This window comes from Rhinichthys klamathensis, unplaced genomic scaffold (assembly GCF_029890125.1).
Source record: "Rhinichthys klamathensis goyatoka isolate OS25496 unplaced genomic scaffold, OSU_Roscu_1.1 h1tg000557l_1, whole genome shotgun sequence".
Classification (NCBI taxonomy): Eukaryota; Metazoa; Chordata; class Actinopteri; order Cypriniformes; family Leuciscidae; genus Rhinichthys; species Rhinichthys klamathensis.
The window spans coordinates 2056259-2076218 of record NW_026607025.1 but is presented as its reverse complement, the minus strand read 5'-3'; the positions used below and the strand labels follow the sequence as shown (position 1 = coordinate 2076218).

At 37.7% G+C, this 19960-nt stretch overlaps 1 protein-coding gene across 1 annotated transcript; it reads left to right on the top strand.

The window, feature by feature from the left end:
- Positions 1 to 529: 529 nt before the first annotated feature.
- On the top strand, positions 530 to 14959 carry snx33 (sorting nexin 33). The gene is made up of 2 exons (XM_056239285.1): positions 530 to 2779; positions 14066 to 14959. Exons 1-2 carry the CDS (start codon positions 1372 to 1374, stop codon positions 14317 to 14319), a joined length of 1662 nt encoding a protein of 553 aa, XP_056095260.1. The 5' UTR covers positions 530 to 1371; the 3' UTR covers positions 14320 to 14959.
- Positions 14960 to 19960: the final 5001 nt, after the last annotated feature.

The following is a 19960-nucleotide window of genomic DNA, read 5'->3' as shown; positions in this document are numbered from 1 at the left end:
GGCGCTTGATTGGCGCTTCACTAGGTTCACAGAGGTGGAGCTGGACGTCAAGCTCCACCCATTTGGCTTTGCCTATTGTCACGTGGTACTTGTTAGTTTTCTCATCGCTGTATTAGGATAGACCAATCACAGCCATTTGTGATTATTGGATAAGAGTATTTATGATTATTATGTAACTTTTTTTTTAAATAAAGAGTTCTGTGCGGATTTCAATGTAATCATTTGAAATTTTATATTTAAAATATTATACTTTCTTATAAACAAATGTCTCCGATAACAAACAAACGTCCTAAAATTTGAATGTGGCTGAATGGCAGATTCGGACGCCCTGCGCCCTCAAAACGTTTTGCCTCATTGTCATTGGTAACAACGCCATCATTTGTCACTACAAGGTATTGTACACTATCTAGGTGAGTTACTGTATTCAATCGGATGTGTTTTGAGTTGACCTGAAACTGTTTCAGTCAGATCCTTCAGTTGTTTTCTTGACCGTCGGGCGGCGCCACAAACGTGACTGTAAATCTCACACTAAACTGCGCGACTCTCATTGTTCGATCGTCACGTCATGGAAAGAGTTACTGCGTTTCTGCTCAAAGTAAAGAAATACTTTATGAAAAACTCTTAGCCTGGTGAATCACACCTCGAAGGAAATACTTTGAGTGCACAGCGATTTGAACTGGATCTGGGGATTATACAGATGCTTTAGATGAAGTTTTTGTTCTTTTGTTGGCGGAATGCAAAGGATACGTTTATTTCTCATATCTGTCCGGGACGGAATGTTGGTATAATGTTTTCATCTGGAGTTTAGTTCAGCCGGAGTTGCAAAACAGCTGTTTGTTTTTAAATATTTTCACAGCATGCAAGATGGCTAAAACTTTTGTTATGATGAGGCACTGAACTGAATGTGTTTGCCGGTGTCTCAGTTCTGCTGGACGGGATTTGTGGATTTATGGGTTTATTTTTTTGCGGCTGAAGATTCTGGTTTTGTGGGAATAATGAAACGACATAAATTAAGGGAAGTTGGAGAATAACAACCTGACAGGGAGTTCCAACATGTAACTCTTTATCAAATGTAGAATATCGGATATTATTTCCGAGGAAAATTAAGATTTCTGTTGTCTTCTTTGTGGTCAGTAACTTTAAAAAGGCTTGAAGATCTTTATCTTGAAGAATGGTATTTACCAACACCCTCAAAACTACTAGTTTTATTAAAGTGCTATGAATACATTAATAAATACTGCTGTACTACATACCCAGTTAAATTTTAATTTATCTAAGCCCCTTTTTTCTTAGATTTGCAGTCTGATATGACGTAAGGGAAATTTTTTTGTGGCCCATTTTCTTTGCATCTGTCTTGCAAAAGTTACAAAAATGTCCCTGAGAGCCAAAGCCCTCTACACTTTCCAAAGTGAGAACAAGGAGGAGATAAGCATCCAGGAGAGCGAAGAGCTTGTTATTTTCGACGAGAACTCTGTGGACGGCTGGCTACAAGGGGAGAACAGCCGAGGAGAGCGAGGCTTGTTTCCTGCCTCGTACGTCCAGATCATTCGGCGCCGATCCGGGTCCAACCTGACGGATCAATCCCTCAGTTCACCTGGAAGCTCTCCTGGTAAGGATTTGTCGTACATCCACACAACTACCCCGACCCCGCCGAGTGACGACGATGACGACTGGGACGACTGGGATGAAACCTCAACGGTGGTTGAGGATGAAGACCCTCGGAGAGGGGTTGGTGCCAATGGACATTCCCAAAGTCCATATTCCAACCCCAACGTCCACTACCGGACCAAGCCACACATGGAGCGTCAGGACAGCATGTCGAGCAACAGGAAGGGCAGCATGGTGGGCAGAAACTTGAACCGATTCTCCAGCTTCGTGCGCTCAGGTGTGGAGGCCTTCGTACTTGGCGACGTTCCCATGATGGCTAAGATCGCAGAGTCGTACTCCATCGAAATGGGCCCCCGGGGGCCGCAGTGGAAGGAGAGCCCTCAACCCTTCTCCTGTTCCATTGAAGACCCTACCAAACAGACGAAGTTCAAAGGCATTAAGACGTACATCTCGTACCGCGTGACCCCCAGTCACATTGCCAGGCCGGTTTACCGCCGCTACAAGCACTTTGACTGGCTGTACAATAGACTACTGCACAAATTCACGGTGATTTCCGTGCCGCACCTCCCTGAAAAACAGGCCACGGGACGGTTCGAGGAAGACTTCATCGATAAGAGGAAGAGGAGGCTCATTTTATGGATGGACCACATGACGAGCCACCCGGTGCTGTCTCAATATGAGGGTTTCGAACACTTCCTCATGTGCGGAGACGACAAACAGTGGAAACTCGGGAAGAGGAGGGCAGAGAAGGACGAGATGGTCGGGGCTCATTTCATGCTCACCTTCCAGATTCCCAACGAGCACCAGGACCTTCAGGACGTGGAGGAGCGCGTTGACACCTTCAAGGCGTTCGCCAAAAAGATGGACGACAGCGTGATGCAGTTGACGCACGTCGCGTCGGAACTAGTCCGCAAACACCTCGGAGGATTTCGGAAGGAGTTCCAGAGGCTGGGGAACGGCTTCCAGTCCATCAGCCAGTCCTTCTTGCTGGACCCTCCTTACAGCTCGGACGCCCTGAGCAACGCCATCTCGCACACAGGCCGCACCTACGAGAACATCGGGGAGATGTTCGCCGAACAGCCCAAATACGACCTGTTTCAGATGCTGGATAAACTGTCGCTGTATCAGGGCCTGCTGTCCAACTTTCCAGACATCATCCACCTGCAGAAAGGTAACGTGAGCTCGAACAAACCTAACTTAGGTCACCTTAGTGCTGTCAAATCGATTAATCGCGATTCATCGCATCTAGCAGAAAAGTTTGTGCTTATATAATATATGTGTGTATATATTATATTTATCATTTTTTATAAATGTCAGATGCGATTAACGATCACGATTAATCGATTTGACAGCACTAGTTCACACACGATTGACTCTCTTTCAGAGTTTCTTTCTTCTGTTACATTAACTCAAATCAAATAAAATATTAATAAAAAAATTTTTTTTAATTTTTTTACTCCCGCCATTGACGAAAATGTCCTGTTTTCACTCTTATACGGTAGGGGGCGCTATTATGCATCTTCTGTACAAGTTCTGAATCTCCTTTTCAAAACGTGCGAAGAAGCAGAAACAAGGGATAGCAGATGATAACGCAATCATCAACATTAAACAACATAGAAATCAAAACTGGCTAATGTTACTGAATCAAAAGTCGACCCAGGATGAGTTATAGGACTGAAGCTTTGGGGTGTTGATGGACTCGATCTACTCCGTCTATGTTTTGATCATCGTTCTGAATATGATCCACAGATCCAGTAGTCTTTGACAAAACACGATTTTCTCAAACTTTTTTTATTTTTTTATCAGAGGGTCTGTTCTTTCTTTTGACATATTGTATGTTCAGATATTCATACATCAACATATTCTGGGGGCCATGAAACTTTTGTAAAAATGATTAAAAATGCTGGCTCTGGCTGAACACTGGTGAGGAAAGAGTTAAAGAGATTTGCTGATAAATGAGTTAAACACTTGTATTTTGCACATGGGTGTTGAAATTCAGCATTTGCCATTCATTGCATCACCTCAACCTTTTAAAATAGTTTCTACACCCCTTAGTTTAGTGCGTAGTGCTTGTTTCTGAACCTACTGACTTGCTCAAATGTGGGGCACGCAGCTGGACTGACCCAGTGACATCATGCCTGTAGGCAGCCAATCACACGTGTTGTTATTTATGAGCAGGGGTTGGTGGGCCTCGCAGTGTGGACTGGAGTGAATTTTGTTGTAGATGATGTCAGGTCAGGTGATTTGCAGAGACATTTTAAAGCTGAAAAGTGATGCATCTGACACTTACAGGGAGTTAAGAAAGAGAAAGCTCTGGCCCTGCTCCTGACGGGAAGCATCCTCTAAATCACAGGAAGTGAGGGAAATAGTGTGATTAATCAGTGCACTCAAGTCCAAGACATTAAAGCTCAATCAGTTTGTGGCTCAGACAAGCTTCCACTTTCATTATGATCCTTCTGTGGAATGTCATAGTGATGTTAAGAATGTCTCGCTCATGAGAGCTCAGACTTAACATATGCTGGCATCGTGACGCATAGTAAACGCCAGTATTTACTCTACGGGATGAAATCTGGACTCACTTTGGGCCTGTTTACACCTGGCCACTTCATGCATTTCCACTGATCGGACAGCTGTCCAATTTGTTAAAACTGTTCCATCTACACATGGCCACATAAATGTCTCCGCAAAACAAATATAAATCCATATCTTCAAATCCAAATCACGTCAATGAAAGCTATAGTTAGGAACTACTGCATTTTATTAATCATGAGCTAATTTCAAGAGGAGAGTAAGCAGCATCAGCATTGGTGAAATAATTTAGCCTCACTGTTTTTAATGAAGATGATTGTGTGTTTTGGCTTGCTGAAGAGATCTTCAGCTGTTACAGTAGCACTGTCATATCTGTTTACCATTAGCCTACAACACGCTCTCACGCATTTCTTTTGTACCATTTTGGGAGGAGTAAAATTTACATATGTGGCTTCAACAACCAGATGCATTTACACTTGTCTAGTTTTGATTGAAATGCGTCTCAAATCAGTGATTGGATTTAAATCCATCTCGAGGGCATTTACACCTGGTGTTTTCACGATCTGAGAGCTATCCGGTCAGAGAAAACGCATGAAGTGACCAGTTGTAAACAGGCACTTAAGCCTCATCTTAAGCCCTTAATATTTGTGCATATCCTATTCCTATCCAGTCATGTTTAGCAAGTGTGAATGGCAAAATAATAATAAAGGTAAATAAATAGACTCTTACAGATATTCATTCTTCATAATGACTATGGTTGGATCATTATTGCAGTGATTATTATGTTTCTAGCATGTTATATGTTTGGCAAGAGTTCTTCTATCCCTAATTGATGGAGTGTGTATCTTTTCATTTCTTCAACAACCATGTAGGAAGACACAACATGGCAAGATCAAGATCTTGACCAAAAATGTATGCACCTCTTGATGTAAATAACATCAAAACATTCATTTCTATCAAGAGGTTTATATATTTTTGGTCAAGATCTTGCATTGACAATGCAAGAGTCCAGCGCTCTGTAAAGTCTCCTCCAGCACATCCCAAAGACTTTCAGTGAATTTAAGATCTGGACTCAGAGGAGACGATTCATGTGTGAAAATGATTCTTCAAGCTCCTCACAACCATTCTTTCACAGTTTGAGCCTGATGAATCTTGACATTGTCATCCTGGAATATGATCATGATGTGTCTTCCTACATGTCTGTTTATGAAATGTAAAGCTACACACTCCATTAATTAGGATTAGAAGAACTCTTGCCAAACATATAACATGCTAGAAACATAATAATCACTGCAATAATGATCCAATCATAGACTCTTAAGCATTTGCCTATTTAAATCCAAACAGCAACCTTTTTTTTTGTTTTGACCGGGCAGTGAATATATATATATATATAGTGGTCATCAATCAATCAATCAATCAATCAATAGTCGTAGCTGTGTCCAAACGTTTGCCTGGTAGTGAATATTAATGCTTTTCTGACCACTTTATTTGTATTCATCATCATCATCATCATCATCAGTTCATTAATGCATAAAGTCATGCAGCTTGAATTTAGTTAAAGATAATAAGCAATGCACTTTTTTAATGTTTAAAGGTCCTGTTTAAGATTTCAGCCACTTTGAATTGGACCGGGCCAATCTCCAAAATCTCTCCCTCAAAAGACATACCAGCAAAACTGAACATGCAGTTTGCTTTGTAGGCAGAAAGAGTGCAAAGACGGGTCTGATTCAGTGATGTCTGTCGGTAACTGTAATCAAAGGGAGGATTTAATGTTGTTAAACCGGTTAATGCTGTGTTGATATCCTTATTACGGAGTTAGTTTGCTGAAGGCGTGATGAGTCACATGACCGAGGCACATGCCAGATCCCAGATTTACGGGTAATCATTTGGAATCAATGGGATATAGATTTATTCCCATAAAGTAGTAGTGATTTCAGAGTCCTTAAATCATTATTGTGCCTTTTAGGTTTGTTAAAGTATAGCATTATTCTCCAGAATTAGTTAGTGCTTATCAAACAACCGCCCTAAGCAAACAATTGACATGTGAGTGTGTTGAAAGGAGGCCAGTACGATTGCTCCAGTTTCACGTCCACACCCTATATAACGGTCGTAACATGATTACTGTTCATGTTTAGACACAATGGATCTTAGTGTACAATGGATAATGGTGTTTTTAAATAATCAAGTTGCTAATGGCAACTAATGGACACAAAACAAGCCTCCTACAATAGAAGTCGATTAGAGTTTAGTATATTGCGCTGCTGATGTTAGACACAGGCAGATTTAGCTATTTGTTGAATCATCATTGATGTTTGACTTAAGTTCAATATTTAATTTGCTCATTAATCCCTTGAATCAGTGTTGATTTAGTATCATTGACATATAATTATAGTTTTGATGAATATTTGAGTTATTTTTAGTTTTTTAACGTAATATACATATATTTACATATATAAAAAAGCTATTTATATGAAGGTATTTATATGTAGATATTTTATGTATGTGTATATAGTGTTTAATATATTTGTTTTAGTTATATATTTCAGTTTTATTATTTATTATTGCTGAATCAACCGAAATACATTCATTTATACCAACACAACTAGTTTTTATGGATTTAAAAATAGGTAACAATTGCAGGTTACCACTTTTTAATATTTTAAAAAATATTTAGAGATTTGATTGTATAGAAACATGTTAGGCTATGATATTTCTTTATAGTAATCTATATATAACAATAATTAGGGATGCACGATACATCGGCCACCATATTGTTATTGGCCGACATATGTTCATTTTTAATGTTATCGTTATCGGCCTGATAAGACAATTTGGCTGATATATTAAAGCTGATAAATAATGTATTATTTTCTTCCGCTGAGACACGTCAGGTGCGTGATGGTTTTGAATTGCTTGAAATATGATTGGAATCACTTTGAAAAAGGAGAACACAGTTAAGTGCAACGTGCAGCGCAAGTTTGTCATAAAATTATGATGAGAAGATCATTATAATTGTGTGCTTGGGATGGTGAGACTTTTGTTTTTGTAATCAGGCTCTCAAATATTATATAAAAATTTGGATTTGGATTTATTTAAAAAAAATCATATTGGTGCATCCCTAAATATCAGGGCTTATTTATATTATTTATATTGATTATGTCAGCAGAAAATGTATTTTAGTGGCAAGAAGACTTAAAATAAGGTGCACAATATGACCAATAACATTTATTAAAGCAAGTAGTAAATCTGATAAAATGCTAGTTTTATCTTTGCTGTAGGTAAAAAACATAAGGACATCCTAAAGGGGCTCATCCTGTAGGGGACAGTTAGTTGTCTAACGTTTTGACTTTGCGATATCTTAAAATTGAGCATCTGTTTCTCTTGTGATCCGCACGACAGCACTGGGAGATCAAAGAGAACCAATGAACTGAGGAAAAACAACACATGACCCAGGGAAATAATAACAGCCCTCTCTGAGCACGCTCAGTTCGGCTTTTGCGCATCCCAGCCAAAGAGCTGTAATCAGATCCGCCGTGGGACGCCAGGACACTTGACCTGACGTCCAGAAGTCAGCTTGAACCCGACCGACTCCTCGAATTAAAGGCTATGGAAATATTTAGGTCTTCCAAAATCAGTGGGAAATGAATTTGGATTTTAATCCATAACATCTCCCACCTTAGCAAATAGGGAGAGAATGAAAAATACGAGTAAAAACAAAAGGCGTTCCAGGCCTCGGGCTCCGCGTGTACAGTAGTCATGAACTCTTTGGCTTTTATGGGTGTTGGTCTGATTTTATTGCCAGTAATACACACTCTCACACACGCACACCCCCGTCAGAGTTGTGCATTTTTGTTGCTTTTAGCTTTGAAATAAAGAGGAATAACATGTCAGGGCAAGACCTTGAATTCCTCTCCATCTCTGAGTAACTCATGGCTAACTTGCAGGAACTGAGCCGGTTTTGTACTTCATGCATGCGTCTTAAATAATCAAGAAGTGTAAGCGTGTGTGGATGAACAGGAGAGGCAAGACTGCATATGATCGCTTCACACCTGTCCTGTAATAATGGAGCAGCTGAAAACACAGAGCTAACTTAGATTTTACTCACTATGTAATACTTTAGCCACACTTAAGGAATTAAAGGGATAGTTCACCCAAAAATTCTGTCATCATTTACTCACCCTCATGTTGTTCCAAACCTGTACGAGTTTCTTTCTTCTGCTGAACACAAAAGAAGATATTTTGAAGAATATGGGTAACCAAACAGTTGATGCACCACATTGATTTTATAGTATGGAAAAAAAGATACTATGGAAGTCAATGGGTGCCATCAACTGTTTGGTTGCCGACATTCTTCAGATATTTTTGACAACCAATTTCACTCTTCTGACCTACTTTTAAGTGCTCCAAATGTGATTTTAAAGCATCACTTTTGTGATGATGCTTATGCTAATGCTAAATTGCCTATTGAATGCTCTTTTTGGCATTTAATGTTTGAGTTTTGCAGTCAAATGCATCTTCGAGTTTATTTATACTTATTACTTTCATGATCAGTTCAGGTTTTGATCAGTAAAAACTAATAAAGTGGTCAAGTGTACTGGATGTATGAAATGTCAGGCGTCCTAGCAGAGTAATAAAACTTAATTGTTGAAAGCAAACATTTACATTAACCTAATACTTCTTTTTGTACAAGTGTTTTTGCTTGAATAGCATGCTTGTGCAATTTTTTTGGCCTACCTTTATGGTTTGTTTCTGCCCTTCTGGTGTCTGAGAATTTGCTCTGGGATAAATTGAGCTGTGACTGTTTTTTCCAGTCTGAAATTCCTCTGTGTTTCCGCGGCGGTGCTGTTAGACACATTAAATGCAGCTCTGAGGCTTCAGGTCAGTTATTCTTTGTGCTGTTAACATTCGTTTCACCTCAGAGACTGAGAGAAAGCTCAGATCATACACTGATCCTAATTCTGACAGCAATTAGCGTCATGCTAGCCTATGTGGTATATTATATTTAGTTTGTTTGTGATATCAGATTGAGGTTTTACTAATTTAAGAAAGTATTACACAAGTATGTTGCATATCGAGAGTATGAAGAGCTGCAACGATTTGTTATGTTTACTTGAAGTAACTTGTGTAGGAAATGTTAGCTTTGCAAGCTAATTGGTTAGCTGGAAGCACTACAGAAATGTTTACTTTGACATTTTGCTTAATTTAAATGACTTGAAATTTTATTATATAATTCAGAAGACACTATTTTTCTGGTTAATACTCTGTAAATCAATAAGCTGTATGGTTTTTGATTAGACACTGACTGAAATACCCCCAGAAAATAATTTAGGTGGCTAAGGGAGTTCGTTTTCCATCTGAAAGCCTCGAGACTTTCCCTCAGAGTAAACAGAAGCCATATATATACTAGTGTTTATATAGGGAAAACAAATAAATAGACAGTCACTGACCACAAAAAGTGATGTGCAGACATTTACGGATGCTCAACTTCCTCTTTTAATGGCTCTGTTAGCACACGTACAATGAAGTTTTGCATGTTAGAAAATACAGAAGAGGAATTCACTTAATTCCTGTCATTCATGGAGTGCGGTAATGTTGAGCATGCCTGTGGTCCATTATAGAGGACGAATCTAATTAAACCCTCTTTTAAAGTTTTGTTTACTGAACATCACAGAAGAAAGTGAACAAAACCAAATGTTTGGAATGATAGAAATGTGAGCACAACTTTGATATTTCAGAAATGTTTTTTGAGCAACAATTCAGCGAATTAGAATGATTTCTGAAGGATCATGTTACACAAGACTGGAGTAATGATGCTGAAAATTCAGTTTTTATCACAGGAATAAATTATAATTCTACATTCAGACTGTAATTTCTGTCTCTTTAAATAAACATCTTGCGTTTTGCATGTGAGATATTATAAAACATCTGTCATATTGAGCATGGCTTTGATGAATTCAGTCCTGCAGACGTGTGTGTGTTGGAGTGAACAGAGAGTCAGTGCTGGACCGTGCCTGGTACCGCTGGACACTTATTCTGTATCTCCGTCGTGAAAAAATCACCCTACTGTTTCATTGTCCTCTTGGAAGAAAAACATCATGGAAAATAGGTTGTTTTCCTTTGCTTTTTGTCATATTACGGCTCTCTTTAATGTCAATGGCTTTTTAGTACTTAAAGGAGAACTCCGGCGCAAAAGGAACCTTTGGTCTAATAAAACATTGGTACCTAGTCAACCGTTCTCTGAGATTTGTTTTCATGATAATCGAATGTAAAGAGTTTCATCTCTAAAAACTGTTTAGCGTATAACGCTAGTAATGGGGGCATATAATAAGTAAAACAAAATCGCTAGTTTATACCACTAACAAGGCTCAAAATAGCCCCACACGAACACAGTAACATAATGAGGGTCCCTACATGCAAAACGAAGCATTGAGAACTTTGTAAGTGTACAGACCGTTTAATAAGAAGATAAAGATAAAGACAGTCCACTTCGTGTATACAGACAGGAGCCATCTTTGGGAAACAGTCTCGACTAATCAAACCACGAACGCCATCCATACAGTTCAGCTCACTTAGCACGTCGTTCGTGGTTTGATTAGTCTTTATCTTTATCTTCTTATTAAACGGTCTGTACACTTACACAGTTCTCAAGGCTTCGTTTTGCATGTAGGGACCCTCATTATGTTACTGTGTTCGTGTGGGGCTATTTTGAGCCTTGTTAGTGGTATTAACTAGCGATTTCTTTGTACTTATTAAATGCCCCCATTACTAGCGTTATACGCTAAACAGTTTTTAGAGATAAAACTCTTTACATTCGATTATCATGAAAACAAATCTCAGAGAACGGTTGACTAGGTACCAATGTTTTATTAGACCAAGATATGAGATTCCATCGAGAAGAAAGCCAACAAGAGCAGAGCTAAAACTCTCCATAGTGCATATGTTACACGTCGGGAATTTATGAATGAACACTGTCAGCCCCAATTTACTAGAGCTGACCGTGCATGCTCCACTCCCAAACAAACAACACACGAATCGCGACGCGTGTGTCCCCACTCGTAATGAAGCGCTGGCAGGGACGAACACACGATCCAAGGCTGTTTGCTCTCCATACTCCTGTCTAATATATATATATATGCTTGTGGACAAACAACAATAAATAGACAGAGACAGAATCACACAGAGCGCTTGCTGAAGGCACAGAAGCCAGCGCGGTCTGTTTTCAGGTGTGCTTTATAGTTTCCTGGTCGATGACGTCACCCGCCGATGGCGTCTCATCTCTCCATTGGACTGATTATACACGTGCTTCACGACGCAATCACGCAGGGGCGTTCCCACAGCGTCTCGACGCAGCTCGAGTTCCCTTGAAAGGGAACTATGCCAGTATGCGGAGATTAGCCAATCATTACAGAGGGACATTTACATGTCATTTGCATACAGAGTGTTAAATGGTGTGCATTCATATGAGATAAATATCAGTAGCATAATACTGTATAATAAGCAGTTTTATTTTATATTATATGTGGGTCGCCATGTTGAGATCACATGACCAGCCGAATATGACAAAATTGGCAGCCCTCTTATTGGATATTTTCAAGATAAAGTTGAAATTATGACATACTAATTCATAATTATGAGAAATTGAAATTATGAGATAAAAAGTGAAAATTATGAGAAAAAAATGTGACTCTTATTTTTAACATGTCATAATTTGTCATAATAATGACATGAATGAGTTGAAATTATAAGATAAAAATTGAAATTTTGAGATAAAGTTGAAATTATGACATACTAAGTGATAATTATGTGATCAGATGGTCAAAGTTATGACATACTAAGTCATAAATAATTTGTATAATTATGAGATTAAAAAGTCAAAATGATGATATACTAAGAACGTTTTTGACTTATTTTCTACTTATTTTCATAGATGAGTCAAAATTAGGCTATAAGATAAAAAGTGGACATTTTTAGATGAAGTTGAAATGGCTTACTAAGTCATAAGTATGTGATGGAAGTCAAGACAAGTCATAATTGAGATAAATTGAAATGATGAGATAAAAGCCAAAATTACGACGCAAGTCTTTATTACAGAAAAAGTCAAAATTACTTTGTCATAATTTCATGTCAATTTTTTACTTTTCATCTCATATTCCTGACAGTGTCATAATTTCGCATTTATCGTAATGCCATTATTGTGACTTAGTATGTTTCGATTTTGACTTTTTATCTCATAATTATGATTTGCCAAAGCATGATTTATGTTTCCTATGTGTTGGAAATTCCATTCCCCAGGACAAAATGCTACAAAAAGTCTAACAATCAGCCATTTTACTCCGTGTGGTTAGAAATGATTTCCAAAAATAAATATGCAAACCACGACCTTGTTTACGGGGCACAATATTTTCTTATTTTAGATGTTCGGTGAGGGAATGCAAACACAAGGTCTTTGCATACGGTCTCTGAGCTTTCATTTGCCTGTACTCTTTTGTTCTATGTGGTGTTTTCACAGTGGGTTTGTAATCCGTCAGTCTGTGAACTGAAAGGAAATAAAGTAATAAATTGCTGTGTATCAAATCCCAAACACAAAGAACACAGGACTGGACTTCCTGGTCAGATTACAGGCGTGTAGAGCACTGTCAAACACTGACCTGTGATCAGTCATACATCTAATCCCTCGTGCTGTCCCAGACAGTCTCTGTGTTCTGTGCTACAGATGTGATGATTTAGGGGATCTGTCTGTTCAGGTCTCCAGATTCAGTCGTGTTTCTCTGCGAGTCCTGTGACTCAGCGGCTCCGTTCAGATTCTCATGAGCGTGCGAGTGGTTTGTTCTGTCACAACAGGACGTGAATGATTAGAACCGGTTACGCTGGAAACGTGAAGCAAATATGGGACAAAAGGCACTTTTATCTGACAAGTAAAAAAAAACCCTGAGATTCACTGAGCTGTGAACATTTAAGAAGAATTTCGTATTTTTTTGCTAATATTGGAGTCTCGTTTGGCGTTCGCTATGCAGAAAAAGTGTTAGACAAACAACTGTGATGTAATGTAAAGTTTAACACTTGTTATGTTTAAATTCTGGGAAAGAATTTTTACTTTGCAGGTCAAATTGACCCTGAATTTGAAACAAAAAAAATCACACGATCAAAAACTAAAAAATCAAAGCATTACAACAAAAATAACAAAGATAACAAATTATTTTTAAACCTGTATTTAACTTTTTTTTAACCATTTTTAAAAATAAAAGAACCATATAAATGTTTTTGTTTCATTTGTGTGTGATTCCTGAAGTTCAAACAGTAGAGCATGGCACTAACAACGCCAAAATTATGTGTTCGATTCGCAGTGAAATTAACATTCTTGAAATGATCAAAAAAAAAAGTGTACACCTTGAACGCAGTGTACATTTCTCTGGTTAAAAGTGTGTGCTAAATGCATAAATGTAAATGGTCTGTGCAGCTGTGGTTAACCATGTAATTGTGAGTCAAATTGACCGGCAAACATGAAAACGTCAGAATTTTTTTGTGAATCGTCAGAAACGTTTACAGGGAATGTCAAAACAGGGACGTTCATGACCCTAAATGAGAAATTTTCACAATATTTAAAAAAAAAGTATCCCTGGTTACCCAATATTTCCAACAACTTAAAATGATATGTTATTAAATATATGTAGTATGTTTAATTATTGATTTATTTGTTGTTTTTATTAGCTAAATCAGTCTGATACATGGATATCAATTGCCTATAGTTTCCTTTTGTGCAAACTTTTGTAAATATATTTGATAAATCAGTCTGATTTTGGTTAGTAGAAGCCTAGCTGTGTGCTAAAAATATACATATTTAAAAGTTTTCTTCAGCGCCATTGCTAGTGTTTGACTAGTAGTTAGTGTATATATTTCAAAACATTTCAATTTTGCTTCTTTTCAGGTGCTTTTGCAAAAGTAAAAGAGTCTCAGCGTATGAGCGACGAGGGGAAGATGGACCAAGAAGAAGCAGACGGCATTCGCAAACGCTGCAGGACTGTGGGATTCGCCCTGCAGGCCGAGATGAACCACTTCCACCAGCGCAGGGAGGTGGATTTCAAAGAGATGATGCAGGCGTATCTCCGCCAACAGATCGCCTTCTACCAGCGCGTAGGTCAGCAGTTAGAGAGAACCCTTCGCATGTACGAGAGCCTCTAGAGCCTGACCTTTGGCCTCTGGACTGCAATGGAGACACAACACTCCTGCGGACGGATATGCAAACGCTTTTTTACTCCCAAAGTTGGAATTTTTGAGTTCCAGACAGGATTATTTGCAAGAGAAACAGGACATTCTCGCTTCTGCACTTAAAAATGTCACTTTTAACCCCAGAAACCAACAATGCAGTTGCCTTTGATAAACCATGTATATCTTCATCTTCCCGTTTTGAATTTTATTTAAATGCCTGTTAGATCAGTCTTTCAGATTGCCTGTTACTTTTTCATATTTTTTATTCATTACTCACAGAGTCAGGTGTGCGAATGATGTTATCTGCGTGTTAGCAGGTGCAGACGCTAATCTGATGCCAAAAACTGGTCATGTGACAGGAGTTGTTTACGCATTAGTTTGCTAAAACGCAATTATCTCTTAAAAACATCAAATCGTGACACCGTGTCTTATCCAGGCGCATTGCAAGAAAAAAAGTGTCAAAAAAAATGCTGAACGTAAAATTTTTGTGAGTTGCCCGTATAGTTGCCCCCTCTGAAATCTCATTGGTCCAAAATCCTGTTCCAATTCACTGTATATAGAGTGCAACATTTGGGTTTCGGAAGTAAAAACTCCATTCATTTTCTCTATAGGGATTTTTCACTCTGTAGTGAGCAACAAGGTTGATAATTGACGGTTTAGTTTTAAAATAAAATAAAAATAAAAATTTAACAGCTGAATTCGTGGTGAAAAACTACATTACCCATGATGCTGTGCAGAGAATTCCACCAATCAGAGAGTCGCAGCTATTTAGCTCCACCCACTCCCATGAATATATATATATATGTATATTTTGCAAGATATTTTGTTTTTATATATATATATATAATCAATATTTTTTAAATGAGTGTTCTTATATTTCTCAATCGTTTTGATGATGCTATTTGCAATGCTTCATGGGATTGTAGTTCTTTTCATCTCTAAACCCGTTAAGTACACAGTCTTGTAATTTCTGATTTTCAAATACTTTTGCTTTAAATGTTGTGATTAACCTCGTAGCTGATTGGCTTGGTTCATGGCTTAAAAGGCTTTAACAAAGTTTTCTTTTTTTTATTCCTATGGAAAAAAATACTGAAAAAGTGGGCGGGCGCTGTTGCACTCCATTAAACAAAACATGTTCTGATTGGCTGGGATTTGTTGCTTCGGGGGAACATTTCGCTTTTAGTGACGATAGTAACATGACTTGACGCTGGAGACGTTCAACTGCTAAATTTGTTTGGACTATATGAGCAAAGAATTAAACCCACATAGCAGATTCATGTGGCTTCAGCTCGCTTCCAGGAAGTTTAATCAGATATCATGTTAATCTAGTTCCCCTTCAGGCAGCAGAAGATTCCTGAGTTTACGTGAAAGTAAGTTTTCTGATCTGATACAACGAGAGTCATGATATTCATCAGGGATTCAGATGAATCACAGCAGGCTTGCATAGCACGTTCTTCCACGCTGGATGGTCCGGTACTAATTTCTCCTTGTGTTATTAAGGCAACACATGTTTTTGTGAATTGTTGAGCAAGAATCCCCACCCAGAGATTCTGTGTATCAGATGGAAACACTTCAGTATTAGCATTAGCATTTAGCCTAACTGTTTGTTGTTCAGGGTTTTTCTAATGCAAAATGGAGCTCATATCCTCCTCGTCTCCTTTTTGTGTGCCCTCAGGAAAAACTTGAGAGGACTTTGAGCTTATGTTAATGGGTTTTGTTTTAATTTCCTCAAAAGTAGGCTAATCTTTATTTTTAGTTGCTAGGTTTAAGGGTTACAGAAGTTTATGTAAGTCTCAAGGCTGCAATCTGTGGTTAAGAGTTGTGATTTTTACAAGGCTTTTGGTTTAACTGTAAAACTCGTCTCAAGTTTCAGATTGTAAACTTGGATGTTCACTCTTTGCACACTTAGTAACTGAGGACCAAATGTAAACCTTTGGGTTTACCAATGTTTTACTATAAACATGTTCAAATCGGAGCAGATTTGGGCACAAGCAATGTATTAATGAATAAAAGCCGACATGAAATCACCGAAATTGACCGTTTACTTTCTTAATACACATTAATGCGTTTCTTTCAATGGATGAGATCAAATGTAACTCTTTCCCCGCCATTGACAGAATTTTCTGGCTTTCCGTGTTTTCACTGTTATACGGTAGGGGGCGCTATTACACATCTTCTGAAAGATTTCTGAATCTTCTGATTAAAAACACCGGTGAAGAAGAAGCAGAAACAAGCGATAGCATATGTAAGCAGATCCATATGTAAAATAACAACATGTTCATACAACAAAATATTCTGGGGGCCATGAAACTTGTGAAAATGACTTTTTTCAAAAACACTGGCGGGGAAAGAGTTAAAACAAAATGTAGGTTTTTTTAATTGTCAAAATATGTTGTATTATGAAAGTGAAATGGCCTGCGAACAGCATTTTATGTTGACTTTAACGTGATCACGTAACTTGTGGTTTGTAGAAGTTGTGTTTTGGTGTCCAGATGTTCATGTGCCCACAGAAGGAAATGGTCATCGCTTTCAAATCAGTTAAAGCAACACTGAAAGATCCTGTAGGGGATTTCTTTTCTGGTAAAGCAGGCGGGAAAAAATGCACATAAACAAAAGCCTCTGCTCTTAATTCTCTGGAAAACCTTGGAAGGCAAACAGACCTTGTGTCGAGGTTGCGTGTGTCCACTTGGCGACTTCACTCACATTCCGGGATACAGCTGAGCTCAAACACACAGCTTTAGTCACAACCAAAGACGCTTTTCCATGACTAGACTGATCCAAATATTCCCTTTTCTTAATGGTCTTCTTGCGTTTCGCACTAGAGTCAACAGCAATGTCACACCGGAAGATGGATTACACACATTCTGAGAGACAAATCAAGCAAATAAGAACAACAACTGCAGAAATGGACACAAAAACGTTTCTTTGGGGAACGGCAGACCTCACACGTATGATTTTGGACTCTTGTTAGGACGTGTGAAGCCGCGTCCAGCACATTGCTCTGTGTTTACTCACTGTAAGGAGGACAGTAGGATTTATATAATGTGTAGATTTTACACTTTTACACAGTTCTGGTGTCCAACAGGGGATCTGAATAAAGAGATCTCAAAATGGATTCAGTGTCTTTTTTTTGGTTTGAACTTGTAGGGAACTTTTGTTTTGTAAAGCAGAGATTTATGAGTGATTGCATGCATTCTGTTGCAAACCACCAATAAATTAGCTTTGAGATTTGAGTTATGGCACTGAAGTAGCAATGCCAGCAACATCAACGGACAAAAATAACCGTTTTTTTGTTTTCAGTTAACTCCTTAGGGAACATGTGGACATAAAATATCTGCCAACGTTACTTATTGTCATGTAAAATGCATACTAATTAAAAATGAGTAATGCCACAAGCAGTTTAAACCATAAAAATCCTATCTATCTATCTATCTATCTATCTATCTATCTATCTATCTATCTATCTATCTATCTATCTATCTATCTATCTATCTATCTATCTATCTATCCCTATAAATTATTTTAGTTTATCTACACTTCAAAAATGCAGGGTTGTTTTAACCCAAATTTGGGTCAAATATGGACAAACCCAACTGTTGGGTTAAAAATTTAATTAAAAGATTTAACCCAATGGCTGGGTTTGTCCATATTTTACCCATATTTGAGTTGAAACAACCCAGCATTTTTTAGAGTCTATCTATCTATCTATCTATCTATCTATCTATCTATCTATCTATCTATCTATCTATCTATCTATCTATCTATCTATCTATCTATCTATCTATCTATCTATCTATCTATCTATCTATCTATCTATCTATCTATCTATCATGTGTGACAGCAGAATTCGTGGCGAAAAACTACATTACAATTCAGTAGCTATAGCAAAACATGCCTAGATCTCTTTAGCCCCGCCCACTCCTGTGAAGCTAGTGTACTTATCAATGGTTTGATTAATTATTATTTTTACTTCTGAAATGTTGGACTGTTCAGATATGGTTTACACATAAAAGATGACCTCAATCTGTTCATCATTATTTTCTTAAATGATAAGTAAAACACACATTCACATGTGTATTTCATTCACACATACACACACACACACAAACTATTCTTAGACTGAACAAGATTCCTCTGGAGGTCCAGGCTTGTGAAGACGAGGAGGAATTTTAGACAGATCTGAAACTGCCAGCCATCTTGTGTGCAGATGAGCAGCTGACACAACGGGAAAAGGCTTGGGAAATGCCTAAATATGATAAGAATGAGATAACAACACTCCAGATTCAGGAGATCCACATTCCTTTTGATTAAATGGGATTAACATGGCAATAACACAATGAAAGTTAGCTTTTTAAGTTATTTTACGGGATTTATTTTCTGAACAAAAGCTCATAAAGCACTTCAGTGGAGTGTCTGCAGCGGGTCTCCGGCTTGGCTCTGACCCCTTAAGCAGGCAAATCCATAAATAATGGCTTTAAAGTCTCTTGATGTTTCATCCAGAGACCCCCCTCCCCCCTTAAAAAAAGATTTTCACTCAATATAGGCCAAAGGTCTTCGCCTTCTTAAGGTAGAAGAGGAAAATTCAGTCCGTTTGAAACCGAAATCATGCCGCAGGAACACTGAGCAGCTGTCATTGTGATGTAATGATGATCCAGTACTGTATGAAGAACAGCTTGATACGTGTGTCTGGCAATGAAAGGAAGGCCAGATGGTAATGTTCTCTTAACATGTAGTCCTTAATCTGTCCTTTGTTGCTGCTCATGTTCTGAAGAGTTTCTTCATGTAAAAGAAAAATCTGACATACACTAAGTGGTAGTTTAGGGGGAATAGGTTTTTTATTAAAGAAATGAATATTTTTTTTCAGCAAGGATGCTTTCATTTGATCAAAAGCTTCTAAAAAAAATCTATTTCAAATAAATGCTGCTCTATTCATCAAAGAATCCTGAAAATTGTGAAGCAGCACAACTTTTTTCAGCATTGATAATAATCAGAAATGTTTGTCAAATCAGCATATTAGAATGACGCTTAAGACTGGAGTAATGATGCTGAAAATTCACAGGAATAAATTACATTTTACAATATATTAAAACAGAAAACAGTTATTTTGGATTGTAATAATATTTCACAATTTCACTGTATTTTTGATCAAATAAATGCAGCCTTGTTTAGCAGAAGGGACTTGTTTTAAAAAAAGGCCCCAAACTTAATACATAAAGATTAGAATTTTAATTTTAAGATTTAAAAAAAGAAATTGGAAGATAATTAAATTTTTAAGAACAATCAACTTGGATGTTTAAGTCATTTCTACCTAAATTACATTAAACTCACTTTTAAAAATGATGAAAAAAATAAAATGAGTTGAATCTTGTATAACTTATAAAAAAGTTGAACTTATTTTGATGACTTAATTAAGGCAATGTAAATGATTATATGAAAAATGTATTTTAATATTGCTTCAAAATCGATATTTTACAGTTTTTCTGAATTGCTAAAACACATTTCTTGAATTCATCACTCACATTCTCAAAACCTTAAACAAAAAAACTAATTTTCAAACCACATTCAGAGAACCTCTGACTCTTCTGGCAAAATCAAACAATTGCCTTAAAACCAT

Excerpts from the sequence above, each read along its gene's own strand:
- snx33 (XM_056239285.1), top strand. The coding sequence starts at position 1,372 with ATGTCCCTGAGAGCCAAAGCCCTCTACACTTTCCAAAGTGAGAACAAG. Across the intron at positions 2,780-14,065 it reads CATCATCCACCTGCAGAAAG|GTGCTTTTGCAAAAGTAAAA; the intron begins GTAACGTGAGCT and ends GCTTCTTTTCAG.